Source organism: Macrotis lagotis, chromosome 1, assembly GCF_037893015.1.
Source record: "Macrotis lagotis isolate mMagLag1 chromosome 1, bilby.v1.9.chrom.fasta, whole genome shotgun sequence".
Lineage (NCBI taxonomy): Eukaryota > Metazoa > Chordata > Mammalia > Peramelemorphia > Peramelidae > Macrotis > Macrotis lagotis.
Genome location: NC_133658.1, coordinates 168,267,111 through 168,287,891, shown reverse-complemented (window position 1 = coordinate 168,287,891; position 20,781 = coordinate 168,267,111). Strand labels below are relative to the sequence as shown.

At 32.5% G+C, this 20,781-nt stretch overlaps 1 protein-coding gene across 5 annotated transcripts in view; it reads right to left on the bottom strand.

The window, feature by feature from the left end:
* RALGAPA2 (Ral GTPase activating protein catalytic subunit alpha 2) overlaps positions 1-20,781 on the bottom strand; it is a 374,367-nt gene that overhangs the window by 33,227 nt on the left and 320,359 nt on the right. For all 5 annotated transcript variants that reach the window (XM_074209342.1, XM_074209345.1, XM_074209344.1 and 2 more), the window contains one exon: positions 2,488-2,609. In XM_074209342.1, coding sequence (XP_074065443.1) covers positions 2,488-2,609 — 122 coding nt within the window. The remainder of the gene's footprint in view (positions 1-2,487; positions 2,610-20,781) is intronic.

Below are 20,781 nucleotides of genomic sequence, written 5' to 3'. Positions count from 1 at the left end.
AAGGCAAAATATTGCTAATAAATTCTTTTTCATTGCCAAACTTTATTTTAGCCATATTGTAAGAATTTTAGAGGTAGTCATGAAGGAAAAAAAAAACCAAAATGCCTGTGGCATGCAGATGATTATAGAATATGGATTTAAGAATCTGCCACTATAGTATGCTATCATTCCCATTCATGTTGTATTACAATCACTTTTCAGAAGAGGTAATGTAAAATATATATATACTGCTTTCATTTTTAAGCAATGACAAGAGTAAGAACATCAGTATAGTTGTTAGAAACTATATCTATAAGAAAGATTATATAAAAAAGTATAGGAACACTTAATATGATAATTTTTTGTACTAGTAATGCTTACATTTATCACAAGATAGAATTTCATTTATTACAAAACACAGACTCCTCAAAAAAGCATAAACAAGTTAGGAAATGTAATTTGGATAGTATCATTTTTTAAAAAGGGAAAGAAAAAAGCATTTTATTTTGATAATATGAACTTAACTTCATATTTCTATGAGGTTTATCTTATCAAGTAATTTTCATAAACTAGTATTTGGTTGAAAATACTACTATGAAACCTCCATAAGTGACATTATTGTACAATTAAAATAATAGATATGTTTTTATGTCAGTAATTTGACATATTTGTTTTCTGACTCCTCAAGCAACTTTTTAAACATATAACAACTTTTGAAAAGATTAAATTAAATGGAATATATAACAATTTATAGGAAAAATGCTATTCTTCAAACATTTCAACATTTTAGTTAAGTGTCTTTAAAAAAGCCACAGTAATTTATTAAGGGAAATAAATGTGCAGCTTTTGGTTACATTTCCAAATTTATGTTTTTAAATTAGATTGTAAACAGTTCAGGCTTTATATAATTCAAATAGAATAAGGGAAAATACAAAATTACAACATAGGACTGAGCTGAAAAATAAAGTGCCAACAACTGATGAGAAAATGAAAAGGATGTGAAATAGAACTTGAAAAATAATTGTGAGCTTTGTTGCATACCTTTAATTTTCTTTCACCTAAATATAAATGACTTAAAGAGTCTAGCTAAACAGTATGAAACCTTCATTTTCCTTGAAACTGATTTTTTTCCATCTTTGTCTGTTGGCAGAATGTATAAAAGAATTCATTCACAGCTGTTCTACTTTTTTAATGTAGGAAACATTAATCAAAGCTTTAAGTTATAAGCTTTTCTAATGTTGTTTAGTATTCCAGTTCAACAAAGATCAATAGAGGCCATCCCTGTGTTTCTTGACGCCTCTCCAGGAAGCAGAGGCACGATTATGTAAATAGCACTGGTTCCCCTTTACTTTTGCCAGCTTGCTTATCTCCAAAGCCTTCTGCCTGCTGCTACTGGCTACCAATATGAGCACATGCATATACCTCTTATCTCCTAACAAAGCTCTGAAAGCACAAGGATTGAAGCCAGTAATGTTAAACAATGATGCATGGCTGATTTTATTTGTAAGTGATTTATTTCACTGAATTTAATTTCTTTCTTCACTGTGGATGTAAGATATTTGTTAACAAGTCAGAGTAAGAGAAATAAAGCCAGTGTTTTGAAACAATTTATACATGTTAGAAATCTATTAAGCACTCTAACAGTTGTGTGTAAAGCGGTCCAAATTAAAGAAGGCTTCTTACTGAGAATTTCAATACACCCTAAATCTCAGTGATGAGTAATTTTTTTCTGTACTGATATACAGAAATTACTAAACCCATTGAATGCAGCCCTTTAAAACAAAAGCTCTTAGTAGTAACACTAATAACAAGTAGCATTACAGTTTCTTTTCAACTTTGTAAATCTTTTAAAAAAAATCACATTAAAAGGAGGAATGGGATCACAGAAATTTCTTCCAATGTCAACCAGCTTGAGAGATGAGATGAAATGGTTCTAAGGCAGTTTCCAAAAAAGGTTCCATACCAGGTGCTACTGGAGCCTGTAATTTGGCCATATGCATAGAAACCACTCCAGAGAAAATGTTAGCACACCACACTGCTGTTATGATTGGTCAAAGGAATACTATCCTTCTAGTTCTTCTGCATTAATCCCTGACCCTGGTATCTCAGCAGCATAATCCCCATTTAGCATTAGTAGCAACGGCTTCTACTGTGAGGAACTATTTTTCGATAAGTAAGCAGTGATTCAGGCGTAGCTTTTGAACAACATATTCCCAGCTCAGCAAGAAACCCACACTCCTGAATGAACTGGAGCACATTACTGAGAAAAAGTTCATTAACCTTGCTAGATTCGGAGGTTAACAGGATAGCTGAAGAAAGGAACTGAGTGAACAGCTCTGATGCAAAACAAATTAAAATGAATGTCATCATTCCTTTTGATATTCATTAGTTTATTCAGAGAGAGAATGCCCTTCTTAAATTTGCAAGCATTTATCTGTAAAAAACAGGTGTACATCTGCTACTCAAATGCTTCTTAGTGTTAAAGAGAAGAATAATGTAGACACTCACCCGTTCCACTGAGGGAGTAACTAGGGGAGGGAGAAAAGACTTGAGCGGCGAAATCCTCAAATGTCATTACTTCTCTGTGATTCTGGATTATTGCTTCAAGATACAGAGCTCGTTCTTCATAACTACAATAATCAGTTAAGGAACAAGGGCAAGCACAGAACAAATATACTACTTACTACCAAATGCATAAGAATTTTAACAGTTCATTGTTTAAAACCATCTATGAAATACGTGCAAAAACATCTTTTTAATTTGAAAAAGATCTCTTCCGAATTCTATAGGTCAGGAAGAGCTAAGTGTTTGAGTTGCAATAACATTTTGACTTTGTGATCTATTAAGTTTCCACTGTATTTTGATGGTTTTTGTCATGACCAGCCTCATTAATAAAACAAAAAGCACACCTAAAAATTCATATAAATGAAAAAGAGTTACTACAAATAATGCATTATAAATAAGCAAAATATTACAAATTTAGTAGCATTGGCATGGTGTTTATATGAAGCAGAATTATTTCTTTCAATGGACAGAAACTTCCTGATAATCTTCAGTCTAATTCATAGACTTCAAGCTCTGTGGCTAATGCAGTTTTCTTATAATTAAGGAAATATATATTGTGGAGAAAGTTTTACATCAAGGCAAGATTTTATATATATATATATATATATATATACATATATATATATATACATACATATATATATATATATAATATACAGATACAGATATAGATATAGATAATTTATTGACATAAACTATGAGCATTAGAAAAATAACACCTTATATGTAGTTCAACCTAGGAAAATGCAGGCTACATACAAAGCAATTAAAAAAAAGACTATTGCCTTTTAATTAAAACTGCAACTGGGAACACACAGCATTCAAATGTGTAATCAAAAACCAGTCACCAATAAAACTTACAAGCGTAACAAGCTGAAGCAACTTTCCAGCTGTCTTAATAGGACCCCTGCTTGTGGCAGCTTTTCATAGGGTAGAAAGCAAATCTTTTCCTTTTGTGTGCAGCTTCTGTTTTCTCAGAAGGTGAATCATGCACTTCCAATAACAGAATAACGTCTGAAACAATTCTACAATGGATGGAAGAACCTCACGTACGACTTTATGAATTAACACTTGAAGTCAGTATGACATCTCATTCCTCTTTCCTTATTAGCAGGAAGAAAGCAACTGCTAAAAAACACCCCCTTCTCCAAACCCAAACAACCCACAAAACTCCTTTATGATGCTTTAGTTATCTTGAAAAATATGCTAATACTAAAGGGAGAAAAGAAGCTTTGAGAACCACCAAATTATGACTGTCATATGAGGAGAAAAATAGAATTAATGATTCCTATTTTTGAAAGCTCTTTTTAGGAAAATAAAATCTTATTTCTAGAAAATAAGATCTAAATAGTAAGCCTCACTTTTAAAACAAGGATAGATATTTCACAAGTTTCTTTTGGAAGGCTTAAGTGCATGTATCTATCTTTTTAGACAGATATAGATGCAGATACTTCTAAACACAGATACATACTTTAATTCAACTATTTGGAGAAGCATTTCCACACTATCCAGATATATATATATATATATATATATATATATATATATATATATTCGCATACCAGAATTTGTCAATAATGAAAATATGAAACTTCAAGGAAAGAAAATGAATTCTGAGGATTGCAAAATTAGGAACTCATGATTCATCATGGGTCTGTCCAAACTATAACCCACAAGAGTCCTGACAGTCCAAGTATTTGGAAAGTGGGTTGTTTCCCTCTCGTAGGCTGAACTCCTGATGACTCTTGTTAATGAATAGGCTGCCAAACTTCCTAAGAGAGGAGGCACACGCTCCGGCCCTATTCTAAAGGGACTGACTGATGCCATTCACATCTCATTATGAACATGCTTATTCTGCACAGTACTTGGCTGTTGCCAAGGCTCTGTCTTCCATACTGCCACAGCAAGCCGCTGGTCCTGTTAACAGCAGGATGTTAGGCCTGAGTGGCCGTCTGGCGAACAGGCACTCTGACACTAAGCTGGCACGTGCTGGCGCAGCAGGAGCAGACCAAGGCGTGACAAATTACTGAAAGAGCTCAGCTAAACTTATGGCTGACAACCACCTGAGCCTTAGGACCTCTATGGGCCTGCCATCAACTCTCAATTCATTGCTTACCCCTTTAGTCGGCAGTCTGCTTGTGGGTCCAGTTTAAACAAGGCAGATAACTATAAAGACTTGTCATGCTATGCCTAATAATATCCTGCTGTTTAATGAAAGCCCCTACTGCATCTAACACATAAGCATACAATGAACTGGACAACTTCTAACAAAACATAAATACATATGCATTTTGAGAAACACCAGATAGAAGATATTAAGAAGACTAGCATGCTATGTTAATCAAAATCATAATGAACAACTATGTCCAAACTTATTTATCAGGGGAAAGCCACAAGTATAGAATAAAGGCATACCAGGCAATAGTATGTCAAGCTGGTCAATATGTTTACAAATCCAGATAGCTGGCTAAATTTGAGTCCTTAAGAAAGGCTAAAAGGTTATTTCAACTACAAAAATTAAAGTTTTGGATATAATTATTCAATGAATATTTATTGAATGGGAGACACTGGGAGATGCTGTGAAGGATACAAAGGAGAGTGAAAGAACGTTTATTCCCTTTACATGGTTACGTGCAGAAAATACTTCGCAAAAGCATAGCATGCTATATAAATTTAACTTATCATTCTTGTCCAAATGTAAAACTGGTCTAAAGGCACTATATTATACTATTCTATTACTTTGATCACATATATCTATCCAAGTTCTAGGTTTTTCCAGAATGTGAGTAGCATCCATTAAATGTCATATGATTTTGATAAATATCCAATTAAAGACTGGGTAGGTTTAAAGATGGTCAAAGTCATTTTCATTTGAGGCCTAATCCCAGAGAAGATTACAAAGAGAACATACATTCCTGAAATGTTTAGAGATAGAAAAGGTTGAAAATTTTTTAAAACTAATTTCATTTTGTAGTTCTAAAAGCAGATCTCATATTATTTGGGTCATTAATAGAATTACATCAAAGATCATTTTGGAATAGTCTCATTCCATAGAATAGGCAGCAATTTTTTTTTTAAATAAAGGGCATTTGTAAAGTAGGTTCCAAGATATAGTTAAGTTCTCTGTTTAAACAAGAAGATATGAAAACATGTGAGTTATGACAACAGCTCCTGTCAAAGTGAAAGCTGAACCATTCGACTGAAAGAAGGAAGCTATAAATGTACTCAGTCACAAACTCAATAACCTTTCTTAGGAACAAACTGACCTGTTTATAAATTATACTTTTTTATGTCTCTTTTACAAATGAAAAAAGAACAAAACAAAATAAACCCCAAAACTCCACTTGCAAAATGGAAACACAATTCTGTCTAGAATTACTTTGACATTAAAAACATGTGAAATATTTATAAAAAACATTTTCTCCCCACAATGATATAATCAATTCAGAGAAAATTTAGTCACTGAATAGGATAAGCACTGATTCTGCTGTTAGAAGCCTTTGGTTTGAGTTTCAGCTCTTATTAAGTGTCTGACCCATCCAAAGTCACTATTAAGTTTCATTTTGCCATTTCATCCATATAGTGGACATAATATTTACACTACCTGTCTCACGGTGTTATAAAGAAAACACTGCTTAAAACCCTATAAAATATCAGTATAATTATTACCATCTTCACTTTAATTTTTGATCTTTTCTATTCCTTTCAGTGGCTTATATTATTTAAATTTTAATGTTAATTTTTCCCCTCAACTCTCTTTAAAATTCTTTTAATTAAATAAAGTGACTTAAGACTGGAAATTAGAAAAGGGAAAGTCACACCATTTTTTGCCTAACCAACTCCTAGAGGAAATTGTTTCTAAGAAACTCAGAACAAAAAAATGCATGATTTTTAAAATCTGTTTGCTAATCTCCACTATTTTCTACTTCAGATTCACTGTTGGACCCCTTAGATTTTTAGGGTTATGACTTTATAGCATTTACTTATTACAAACAACAGAGAAGCAAGAGCATATGAATTAAGTAAGATAGCAGAGACAATCTATGAACTTTGAATCTGATTTTTGTAGTGGACAACATTAAAGACTTTAGATGAGTAGTTAGTTGGTGCCTGAAATACAAATAGGCATAAATAAAAAATTACATTTAAAAATATTTTAAATCTACTGAAAATATGAAGGTTACTCTAATTTTTAAAGAACTTGAAAACCATGCACAAATATGTTTGGATTTATTTTAAACTATTGTGATTCCAAACATTTTTTGAGGGGGGGTGATAGGAAAGAAACATAAAAAAAGTTTAAATGATTTTAAACTTTTCAATTAGATAGTTTTAGAATCATAAGCAAATTAGGTTAGTTTTTCAGAAAAAAAAGTCTTAGAGCCAGTTTTCCTCTTCTTTAAAAGAAAATTGTCTTTGGAATAAACTGTACAATCTTTACTGTTTACATCTCTGGTAACGATTACTTTTATCAGATGACTGAAATGAATTGTAGGAACCAGAGAAAAGACTGTAATTAGAAATTATCTATTACACCTTGATCTTGTCATTTTACAAATGAGGAAACTAATAGAGAATAAAACTGACTTACCTAAGATAATACATCTAGTTAATGGCAGATGACAGGATTGTGGATGTAAAACTAGAAGGAAATTCAGATGTCTTCTAGTACAACTGCCTAATTTGACAGTACATTTATCCAAAATCAGGTAATAAGAACCAGAGGCAGGATTTGAAACAGATTATATAGTCAGTGAACTTTTCACGTTATCATGCTACAGTGTCCAAGGACTAGCAGTCATATGAAAGTATATAAGATTTAGAACTAGAAAGGATCTCAAGAGTTATTCAGTCCAACCTTATTTTCTCAATAAGAAAACTGGGCCTCCCCCAAATTAAGAATTATTCCTAGTTTAAGGTTTTCCTATCAAAGCACTTTAATACCCAAACAAATGTTATCTATAAGAGAGATTCTATTTTTATTTCATTCTTTGAGATTTCTGGGGAAGCTATTTCTGAACATATCTTGGGTAACCTGTTCCAGGATCTAACAACTGTCACAATGTCTTTATCTCTGATTATGGCAATGGGTATTTCTATCAAACTGACTATTTGAAAAATCAATATGACTTGGACATATAAACTCCACTCAAGCAGGTCCCAAATTGCTGGAGGCAGGAACAGAAGCCATGACAGAAGGGTTCCTATGTACCAGAGATTCAACTAATGGTAAAATAAGTCCTTTCTAATTTTAACTTAGAGGTGTGCACATGTATGTGTGAGAGACAGAGTTTGATACATCACTATAAAGAGATTTTGAGGGGTAGCTAGGTGCGCAGTGGATAAAGCACTGGCCATGGAATCAGGAGGTTCTCAGTTCAAATGTGACCCGAGACAATTAATAATTGTCTAGCTGTGTGACCTTGGGCAAGTCAATTAATTGCCTTAAATAATTTTTGTTTAAAAAAAGAGATTTTTGAGAAAGAAATATAGTAAAGGAGGAAACAGTGTGATTCTACTATACCATTAGACTAGTAAGAATAATGATGATGATGATAACATTTATGTAGTGTCTTAAGGTGTACAAAATGTTTTACATATATTATCCCATCTGATGCTTACAACAACCTTTTTATAGATGAAGAGACTGACAGAAAGAAGGTAAGTTACTTATCCAGGATCTTACAGTTATTAATGTCTAAGGGAAGTTACCCCAAGTCTAGTACTCTGTCCCCTGTGCCATCGACATATTCCACAATGACAATCTTTCTATAAATTCATATACTATAAACAAATAAATTGGGGTCCTATTCCCCAAATCTTTAAATCATTTATACCTTCCTTTCCAGATACCATTTACTTTCTCTACTATCTGAAAAATTCTCACTCTGGACATTCATTCAATATCTGTTATTTCTCACACCAGAAGCACTCCTCTTTCTTCCTTTGATTGCTTGGTTCTTCCAAAACTACCATTTTAAGTGAAAAGACCAGGCCAGTCAAGTCTTTATTCTATTGCAGGCTCCACCCCTAATCCCATCACCCTTAGCTCCCTATTATGTGTGGCTTCACTCACCAGAATAAGGGAATGTCTTTTTTTTCTTTTGTTTGTATTGGTATTCCCAACATGTGGCACAGGAATTGGCAAATACTATGTTCTTAATACACTTTGGTTGTAGAGGAGAACTGAACTGTGGAGAGTCTGACAAGCTAAGAAATTCTATTATTATTATTATTATTATTATTATTATTTGTTAAAATTTATTTATTTTTGAATTTTACAATTTTCCCCCTAATCTCACTTCCCTCCCCCCACCTCCCACAGAAGGCAGTATGATATGTCTTTACATTGTTTCCATGCTATACATTGATCCAAACTGAATGTGTTGAGAGGAAGTACTATTTTTTTTAATAGATAAGTGACTTATCAGGTATGTGTATTAGACAGATTACTTAGGTATTTGTATGAAGGAAAAATAAAGAGTGAAAATTGATTAAAAACTGGAAGACTAATCATTAAAGTCTAGGTAAGAAGAAATGAGGGCCTGAAATAATGTGGTGAAAGTATGGCTGAATAGAAAGGATTGATCTGAGATTTGATGGTACAATCAATAGGATTTACTAAACAATTGGATTTGGAGGCTGAGATAAGGGTAAAAGTTGTTAAGACAGATAGGTGGTACAGTAGAAAAAGCACTAATTCTGGAATCAAGAAAACTTGAGTTCAAATCCAGACATTCAAAACATTTGCAAATCACAAACTGTGTGAATCTGGGCAAGTTAATCTGTCTCTATTCCTTTCTTCATTTGTAAAATAGGGAAAATAACAAAACATCTTTCCAAGGCTGTTGTGAGGATAAAATGAGCATTTTACAAATCTTAAAGTATTATATAAATGCTACTTATCAACAGAAATAAAATGGGAGAAAGGATATATTTGGTTGGTTAGAAAATGAGATGCATTTTTAAAAAATTAGTACAAGGTACACTGTATTAGGGTAATTTGAACAAATATGAAGCTATAATTTTCTTTTATTCTCTATACCTGTCAGTCAATTATTTGACTGTAAAGATGTGGTCTGTTTTAAAAAACCATCTGTGAAAGTTCCCCTATCAGGTTTTCATCAAGGATATCTTTGATAGGATCATATACCATTTTCTTGCATATTTTTAAGAGAAAAGGAAATAATAATGCTACTTTATTGTTATAGATGTCTCCATGTTGACGTAAATAAAAATTTTTTTGTTAATAACACTATTATGGTTTTTCTCTTTCTTTTGGCATCTTCCTCTGTAATATATTAAAACTGATCCCTGTAATGACTTTCAAGTTGTATCACTTCAAGTATAGAATTCTTTTTACATGTTCCCCCACTTCATCTTGTGTCCCATTTCCACTTCCCTATAAAGCACATTAGCTATTAAAGGGACAGAATCTAAATGTGGCTGCTTCAATATTTTCTATAGAAACACTGGCAGATAAATTCAAATACATAGCTGTTGTTTACTTCTAGATTAATCTATAAATAGTCTTGACAGTTTGGTACTTATGATAGGGTCTTATGCAATGGTTTTGGTAGGTTCCTTCCCTAACCAGGGCATTTCACTATTTTTCTGATGTGACACCTCTGGTTTAATTCATGCATTCACTGCTGTAAAGTTTTTCAGTGCTGTCTCTAGTCATGTCCTAAATTAAAATGTGATACTGTTGACTATGTTACTTATAGATATTTGGATATTGGCTTTGTTATACAGTCATTTCAGTTGTGTCTCACTCTTAGTGGCCCTTATTTGGGATTTCCATAGTAAAGATATTGGGTGGTTTACCATTTCCTTTTCCAGTTCATTTTACAGATGAGGAAACTGAGACAAATGGGATTAAGTGAACTATCCATGGTCAAACACCTGGTTAGGGTCTAGGCTATATTTGAACTCAGCCAGATGAGTCTTCCTGATTCCAGGTCCAATCTTCTATCCATTGTACCACCTAGTTGCCTCAGATATTGGCATAGATAAATTTAATAAAGACATGTTTGGAAGAACATTACCCCTTAGCCAAATTTATAAACGTTAGAAGATGCCAAAGGTAGTATTTCTATGGGCATAAAAACTCTATTTCTATGGGCATTAAAACTCTATTAAAACTGCAATACATAAACCATATGGTTATGCTTGTTAAGGACTAGGCTTTGGGGTGAGATTTCAACATTTGTTCTGTTCATTGATACTTTTTTGTCAAAATTTCTTTAAATTTTACAACATAACTATCAAGCAAAAGCTCAATCAACAGAAGAGATTCTGCAAACTGAAACCAGAAGAAATTCCTTTATTTCTCCTTTCTCCCTATATTTCCTTTAGTCCTCCAGGTAATATAATTTTAAAAAATGTCAAGGTTTTTTTTCACAATCAAAAAAACTTCCCAATACTTATTAGAAAAATAACTCCTTTTAATCTGAATCTACAGAATTGGATTTAACAACTATGTAACATAAATAAATGGAAAAAATGGACAGGTAGGCTGAGAGATTATAAGAAGCCTGGGCAGGTCAGGAGAGTCCCTGGTGACATCAGTCACTTAATTCCTCTTTTCATATTCTAAGAACTTGCTAGGTAATGAACACTGTGTTAAGAGGCTGGAGAATAGCTTAGTTGGGTTCAGGTCTTTGCTGTTTATGGAGTTAAACTGGGAAAAGAGAGGGTATGGTAACAACACAAAATGATACAAAAATAACTTCTTTCTACTTCTATCTAATCCACAAGGTTGCTCTGAATAAAGTACATTGTAGACTTTAAATCCCTATGTTAGCGTAATGGATAGAGAGCTATATAGACTGGGTGACTAGAATTCTTGATTTGCTTGCTAGTTGTGTAACCTAGGGCAAGTCATCTAACTTGTCTACTTGTTTTCTCATCTGTATAATGGAGATAATTGCACCTACCTTCCAGGGTTATCTGTAAAGCACTCTGCAAACCTTCAAATGTTATTTATTTATTATTATTATTAATGATTATCATGACTCAATATATTATTATTAATAAGTAGAGAAGAAATGATAGCTAATAATCAAACCATGATAATGCATATTTAAAACTCTGTTTAGAAGTATTTGGGGTAGCTAGGTGGCACAGTGGACAGAGCACCAGCCCTGGAGTCAGGAGGACCTGAGTTCAAATCTGATCTCAGACACTTAACAATTACCTAGCTGTGGCATTGGGCAAGTCACTTAACCCCATTGCCCTGCAAAACAAAACAAACAAAAAAATAAAACAAAAGATAAAAAAGTATTTGTTTATTAATGTTTTAATTATATACTACAATTTTATACAAATGCTTCAAGTGTATAGTAAACTATATTATATGCCAGATTATTGTTTAAAGCAAATATGCAATGTGGTTCAGCTGACTCAAAATCAAAGGATTTGAGTTTCAATCCTGTATAAGCTGCCTTTTAGTATCTTTATCTGTATATACTGAACAAGTTATTTACCTTCTCCAGACCTCATTTTCCTGGTGAATGAAATGAAAAGATTGGACTAGATAGCCACTAAGGACCCTTCTCATTCTGAATTGAGAATTTTTATGGTAATCTGGTAACAGAAGAGTGGGTTATTTAACTGATACATTTCACCAAACTGAATTCACCAAAGCTTAAAAGTGAAACAGAAGAAATAAATTTAAAAGTTATATGATTAAGTTATAAGTAATACACTATTGGGGTTTAAAGATTTAAATTAATATGAAAAACAGTTTAAGATGAACAAAATGAATTTTTTTAATCAGACAGAATTTTAAAAAATTGGTTTTCTCAAGCATATCAAATTGCTGAGTCTTTTGGAAGCTTTCTTTATAATATAACCTAGTAGGTAATTAAAGCTATAAAAATCTTAGAATCAAGTACATTTTAAAGGTACATGAATTTACATAAATTTCTTCTAGAAACTTTCAAACAAATTTTTCCCAGTAATGTTTTTTTAATGGAAGGAGTGTTTCTTTAGCTAAAATTCTTTCTGACTAAGCATCTCTATCTCCCTTTCTTTTAAAGGTGGTTAGCTTCTGCTTTCATAATGCTTAAGATGAGAGAATCTTTAGCTAAAATTCTTTCTGACTAAGCATCTCTATCTCCCTTTCTTTTAAAGGTGGTTAGCTTCTGCTTTCATAATGCTTAAGATGAGAGAATTCCAATGACCCCAGCCAGCTCATATCAACAACAACATCAATGAAAAGAAAATTAGTGTTTATTTTGGGATTTTAGAAACTGCTGCCAAATTGAGTTGAAAATGGCTCAACAGGTTATTTCACTTAAGAAATTGGTATTAAAAAAGATAAATTTTTACAAACAAAAGAAAACTTAGTCATTCTGACATTTATCTATATACTTAATTTTCAGAACAAGTTAATATGACTCAAGTCTGTTTATAGTTTTTCATTTATCAAGATAATGAATTAGGGTATTTCCAAAGTTAAACAACAAAAACTTATAAAATCTGTATTAATACTTAATATACATATAGTTCTGAGTCCATCGATAACTGGGAATATTAAAGTGGATTTCAGAATTATAACGAACATTTTAACTAGTAATCTTTACTTTTTTAAAGTTTATGGTTTTTTTTTTTTTAGGTTTTTGCAAGGCAAATGGGGTTAAGTGGCTTGCCCAAGGCCATACAGCTAGGTAATTATTAAGTGTGTGAGACCGGATTTGAACCCAGGTACTCCTGACTCCAAGGCTGGTGCTTTATCCACTACGCCACCTAGCCACCCCTATTTTTGCTTTCTTAAGAGTAGTCTTTTGAGTTATGGAATTTAAAGTAAAAAATTATAGATTTTAGAAATTAGGTATATCATGACTTACTAAAATTTAACTAAATGATAATATACAATATAGTTAATTTTAAGTATTATAATCTTTTTCAAATGAAATAATTGTACATTTACTTTATCAATTTCTCTTCAGCCTTTTCTGGGGTGGTTAGGTAGTACAATAGATGAAGTGCTAAAGTCAGGAAGACCTGAGATCAAATCCAGCTCCAATCATTTCTTGGCTGTGAGAACCTAGTCAAATCATTTAACTTTGCTTATCTCAGTTTCCTCATCTGTAAAATGGGGATATTAATAGTATCTATCTCCCAGTGTTCCGAAGATCAAAAGAGATATCTGTAATGTGCTGCACAGTATCTAGCACATAGTAGGTATTATATAAATATTAGTTATAATTATTATGCAAATATTAGCTATCATTATTATTATATAAAGATTATTATTAAGAAAATATTATTACACATGAGTTAGTTTATACTAAGGAAGAAGTAAAACATATCCATAACACAGAAACACACACAAACAAAAATTTTAGTTTTTTTAAAGTTCTGGACCTGTGATTTCATTGGCACAAGGACTTTCTAAGAGAAAATCACCTCTCCCAATGCAGATCACATCTGCTCTACAACTTGGTCTTAAAGAACTAACCTAGCCTAGGGTCATACATGAAAACTAGGAACTGAACTTAGGACTTTGATATGCAATGTGAAAACTCTGAAGACTGAGTTGAGCCTTAACAAGGGCATGTTTGCTTATCATATCCTTATTCAATCCCTCTTTCCCAACATAAGAGAAAATGAACAAATAAGATACAACTGAAAATAAAGAAAATCCTTTTTAAAGTAAATAACATCATGCTTATTACTAACCGGAAATATTCTTCTAAAATGTACCACACTACTTTTTAGTATTAATGATAGAATACTTAAATCAATTTGGACCAGGTAAAATGTAGTCTAATATTAGTGATTTCTGTTCTATTTGGATATTCTACAAGAATAAATGAAAAGCATTTATTTATGCTTACCATCTAAATCCCTGTATTCAGTGTTGTGAATACTAATTTAAATGAAGACAATCCTCACTCTTAAGGAGCTCACATTCTTAGACAGATAATACACACACAGAAGGTTTCAGCATTAAGTCAAATGGAAAGTCCCTCTGATTTTTATGGTGCAGAATCTTTCTCTTAGTTCTTCCTAAAAACATTCATGCAAAAATATTTTTTCATTAAATTTTTATTAAAGTTTCACTTGAATTTACATTGCTTTGTCCACTATACATTTTAAAACAATACACATAAAACATAGATGAAAACAGGGAATAATCACAAATAACAATGCTTCATTCCCTTATCTCTAGTTTAAAAGTAGCTGAGGGTTTTTCAGGTTGATATTAATCATAAAACCAAATTAACATGACAGGTCAGAACCTCCAAGAAAATTTAGGGGTTTACCAAAAGCAAAGCAACTTAGAAACCAAGAAAACAACCTCTATATGAAGTATGACAAATGAGCTTGACACACATGTTCAGATTACTGTACTAACCACTACAACAATATAATATGTCACACCTTCAAAGTACTCTGACCACTGATTTGGAGTCAAAACTCAACTTGCCCTCACAGACTAATCATTTATATTTTAAATTCCTTAACAACAACAATAACCAAAAAAAAAACCTTTTCCATTATTATCTGAACTTGACTGGAAATTTGGGGGAATTCTAATACAAGGGATGTTCTACCCTGAGTTGATGTACCAAACTTGTCTTTATCATCTAGTACTAAAATTTGAAATGAAAAATATTACTTGATGTAAAGCAATATAAAAGAGGAAGCATTTGGTAGATAAAATGAAATCCATAAAATTTAGATCCTATGTAATGAAAACATTAAAAAATTAAATTTGGTAAAAGCATAAAACTGCAAAATCCACCTAAGTTTTTGTTCCTGATAATTCACCATGAGTTGAAAGCAACTTTACCTTCTTGAAGTCTATACCAGTAAGGTGAAAACTTTAAAGTTTTCTGGAGATACTTTAATAAGACAATAAGATATATTCTTTAAAAAGACTATGTCTGTTTCCTGAGGACCAGGTGATGAATTCATCAGTTAGACCCTCACTCCTCTGCTCTTCCATTATTGCTTTGGTACTTTCCTGATAAAAAATGGACACATTGTAAAGCAGAGATTCTTATGGGGTTTTTTTTGTTTGCTTTTTTTTTGTCATGAAACCCTTTGGATAGGTTACGAACCCCTTAAAAGGAACTGAGTCTTAAATCTACTCATCTCTCATAACTACTTCACTCACACTAAAACACACACACACACACACACACACACACAAACACACAGTCTTGATCCTGCCATCACCTACAAAGATTTCACTTTCATAATCTAACTTTCCATATCTTCCCATGTCCTTACTCATTCTAATTCTATTTTTCCTTCTCACTGTTTTCTTCAATCCCATGTATCAGTACTTTCTGAGATCTTCTCTGTTGCTCTAACTTGACTCTTTCCAGAGTTAGTTCTTTGGATAATCAAATCAACTCTATATTATCCTTTGCTCAAGATCTCTTCATTCCTTTGTCTTTTCTGGATAACTCCCACCATCCACCTCCCCCTGACTTTTCCATAAATTACTGAAAGGAATCAGAGGAAGTCATTCAAAAGAGCTGATTGGGTCTACTAAAAATTTATGTAATTTAATGTCATCCATATCATTCTTTGAAAGAGCTGTTCCAAATCTCTTCTTCTCTCCTCGTGCAAGACACACTGTCTTCTACCTTATCCTGCCAGTCCTTTTCCAGCCCCTAATCTCACTACACAAGAGGTAGTCTTTACTTAAAAAAAAAAAAAAAAAAAAAACAAACCCAGGGACATTAACAGGGAATCTCCTTTTATGCCCCTCTTACTATACAAAAAAAAAATCTCATGACATTATCTCCCTTTTGCTAATCCTTTACTCCAATCTCTGATGATGAAACTACTCTTTTCCACATCAGTCTCTTTATATCCCCTTTGTCTGTCAAATTATCTACACAATGATGTCCTCTATCTACCTGGTCTCCTGGTTCCTTTCCTGTTGTGTACAAACATACTCAAGTCTCTTCTATTAAGAAAAACCATGACTAGATGTGACTCTAGCTAGTGTGCTATCATCATTTCTTTTTCTCATACTTCTTTAAAAAGTCTATCTATACTTTATAGCTCTACTTCCTTTTTTCTATTAAATCTCTACTCCTTACAATTAGACATCTCCATTCATTAATCAATTGACATAGCTTATCAAAATTACCAATGATCTTAATTGCCAAATCTAATGGTTTTTCATTGTCCTTATCGTGATATCTCAGACAACCCTCCTGCCCTGTATACCTTCCTTTTGCTTTCTGGGATTTTGTGGCATTGCTCTCTTTTGTTGAATACTCATCCAGTTCACACCTTAATTTTGGATATACCCAAAGGCTCTAACCCAAATCCTTTCTCTCTATATTTTCTCACTTGGTGACTGCACCTGCTCCCATGGAATATACGACCATTTAGATCCAGCCCTAATTTCCCTCCTAAGTTTCAGGGTCACATTGCTCACAGGACATTTTTTTTTAATTATTTAAGAGGTAGCTAGGTGGTGCAGTGTACCGACTCTGGAATCAGGAGGACCTGAGTTCAAGTCCTACCCCAGACACTTAATACTTCATTAGCTGTGTGACCTAGGGAAGTCACTTAACCCCATTGTCTTGCAAAAAAAATACCCCCCAAATTATTTAGCATTTTCATATAGAAACAATTTTTAATAATCATTTTTAGAATTTTGAGTTCCAAATTCTCTCCCTTCCTTCTCCTGCTCCATTGAAAAAACAAACATGATGATATAGGTTATAAATGTGTAGTCATGCAAACCATTTTCATAATAATTATGTTGTGAAAGAAAACATAGAAAACACCCCTTCCCTCCACCCCCCCTCTGGAAAAAGAAACCTCAAGAAAAATAACGTTAAAAACAAAAGTATTCTTCAATCTGTATTCAAACACAACTAGCTTTCTCTGAGGATGGATAGCATTCTTCATAAGTCCTTCAGAGTTCACAGGACATTTTGAACCAGATTTTTTGTAAGCATTCTAAACTCAACATAAAAAAAATAGAACACATGATCTTTTTCTCAAAACCACCATTTTATCAAATTTCCCTATTTTTGCTAAAGGCATCACTAGCCTTCATCATGATTTGTGTCTTTGGTGTTATCTTCTAACATGCACTCCACTGAGGTTCATATTCTTTGTCACTTTATGTCTAGACCAACATAAGAGCTTCCTATTTTGCGCTCTGCCCCATGTTTCTCCCCTCTCCAATATATTTACCATGTAGTTACCAAAGTGATTATCTGAACATGTCATTCCTCCTTTCAATAAATTTCAGTAGTTTCTTTTTATTTCTTAATTTTTTTGAATTTTTTTTCTTTTTTAGGTTTTTGCAAGGCAATGGGGTTAAGTGGCTTGCCCAAAGCCACACAGCTAGGTAATTATTATGTGTCTGAGGACAGATTTGAACTCAGGTACTCCTGACTCCAGGGCCAGTGCTCTATCCACTGCACCACCTTAGCTGCCCTCTTCTTTTTTTACTTCAAAGAGTAAATACAGACTCCACTATTTGGCACTTACACTCTTCAAAACCCAGTCCTAACCTACTTTTTCAGTCTTATTACATATTAATCCCCTGATGCACCTAATGGTTCAGTTAAATTGGCCTTATTCGTGGTATTCCATCTGTCATTTTTCTGTTTTGCACTAGGTACTTCCAGACCTGGAATGTACAGTCTCCTCCCCTCTGCCTCTTAGAATCCTTATCTCCTTCAGGATTCAATTCAAGTAAACCTACATAAATTCTCTCCTGATGTCTTCAACTGCTGGTGTTCTCTTTAAATCACACTATAAAAGGTGTCCAAAATTCTTAGTGTAGTTTTAAGTTATAAAACTTTCGGTAGTTTAAAACAGTACTAATATTTTGGGGCTATATAAGTAAAGATTTTGTTGTTGTTGCTGTTGTTGCTTAGTTGCTTCAGTCAAGTCTGTTTCTTCATGACTCCATTTGAGGTTTTCTTGGCAAAGATACTGGAGTGGTTTACCATTTTCTTCTCCACTCATTTTATAGATGAGGAAACTGAGAGAAATGGGGTTAAGTGATTTGTTCAGGGTCACTAAGCTAGTAAATGTCTGAAGCAAGATTTTAATTTACAAAGAAGAGTTTTCCTGAGTCAGGACCACTCTATCCACTATAACACCTAGCTGTCTGTGTTTACATATCTATGTATATTTCTTCTTCCATATATGCCAATGCTACTTACAATATCTAGGTATGGGAAAGAGGGGAGGACTATAGGTTAAGACAAAAGGTTTCTATACAAATCCTTCCCACATTCTATAATCAGCAAATTATTCCTTGTAACAAAGATCAAAATAGAAAGTGAAAACTAACTAGTTTGGTAAAACTAAACAGCAAATCAAGAGTTTGATAGTATATGCGAAGTTCTATACTTGGTATTGTCTTACCTCTACAAAAAAGGAGTGCATTTTCTTATTTCAAAGCTCATTTTTTTCCTGTTCTTTCCATTTATAAAGTTGCAATCATTGTGTATATTATTTGCCTAAATCTGTTTACTTCTCTATGCATCAGTTTGTATATATATTTATCAGCACGTCTATCATTTGTGTAAATATAGACATATAATTTCTCTATGAGTGCATATATTATATGTATGTTTCTTCTTTAAATATTTTATATTTCTTATGATACAGTAATATTACATCCCATTCATATACTATAATTTGTATAGCTACTCTTTAAATAATAGGGACCCAATTTCTTTCCAGTGAATACTTTGCTACCACAAAGTACTTAGGATTTGTAGCTAGAAGTTGGATCTCTGGGTAAAAGAGTAGTTAATTTCAGGAAGGAGGGAAAATTCCAGGTTGCTTTTCTGACAAACTACAAATAATGTAACAGTGTGTATGTGTGTATCTTTCTGTTCTTCCAATATTTACTACTTCCATTTTTTTAGTCATCTTCGTTAATCTAGAGACGTAAAATGAAACCAGAATTATTTTGATTTGCATTTTCTTATTAATTAGAGGTCCTAAACAACCTTTTACATGATTATAAACAGGTTACAATTTTTATTCTGAGAATAGTTTTTGTTATTATATATTTAATTTCCTATATATCTTGAATTTCAGACATTTTCCCCCCAGAGATATATGATGTCATGATTTCCCTTCACAATTGAAGGCATCACCTATTCTAACTGTAGTGATATTGTCTCAGAAAAAACCTTTTCAATTTCAGATCTTCAAAATTATAATTTTTTCTTTTGTGATCACCTCTATCCTCTCCTTGAGAAACTTTGTAGGTAATTGATATTATTAAAAATTATTTTTTTTTGTTCAGCATTATCTTTAAAATGGCTAAAATCATTTTGAATTTATGTGATAGTTAAGTTGTAAAATAATGATTTAAACATAATTTCTGCTAAAATGTTTTCCAAGTTTTGCCATCAGTTTGGGTTTATCAACCATTTATCAACCTTCCTTTTCTAGATGGTTTCATATACATATACTTTAAAAAATTTTTAATTCCTAGCATGTAGTTTTGATGATTACTGCTTTATAGACCAATTTTAGTTATGGAATGGCTATTCCTTCTTCATTCCTACTATTTTTTTTTCACTTCCCTGAAGATTTCAGGTCTCTTGTTCCTCTAAATTGCCATTATTTTATCTAGTTCTATAACTAACCCCTTAGTAGTTTGGCAAAGCCCTAACTAAATCTATGAATTGGTTTAGGAAGTATCATCATTTTAAAAATATATTGTTATCCCTATCATTGATAAAGCAAAAATCAACTGGATAAAAAATATCTTTTTTACTGACCATGAAATACAATGGGATGGACAAACTATAGAATTAAACTGGACCCAGAGTGTGTGTGTGTGTGTGTGTGTATATATATATATATATATATATATATATATATATATATATATATGTATATATATTGGATAAATATTGCATTGGTCCTAGAAATTGATGAAAGGAAAAGAATAGTATATACTTCATTTGAGAAACTGTTAATTTCAACAAGACAAGATTATTTAAAAAGCTTAATTCATCTTTTTAAAACTAATACTCTTACAATGATGCTATAATACCATCAGCCATAGAATATCAAGATATACAAAGAATCAAAATGATGGTTCACATAAAGGGCAAAGGAGAAAATGGAACACTACTGGAATGCAACAAATTATAAATAAGGAATTGTACAGAAGAAGCAGTGTAAAGGAAATGTATCATTGAATTGTAAATGAACAAGAATGAGGAAGACTACTCCTAGCTTGTATACTCCACTGACACCAAA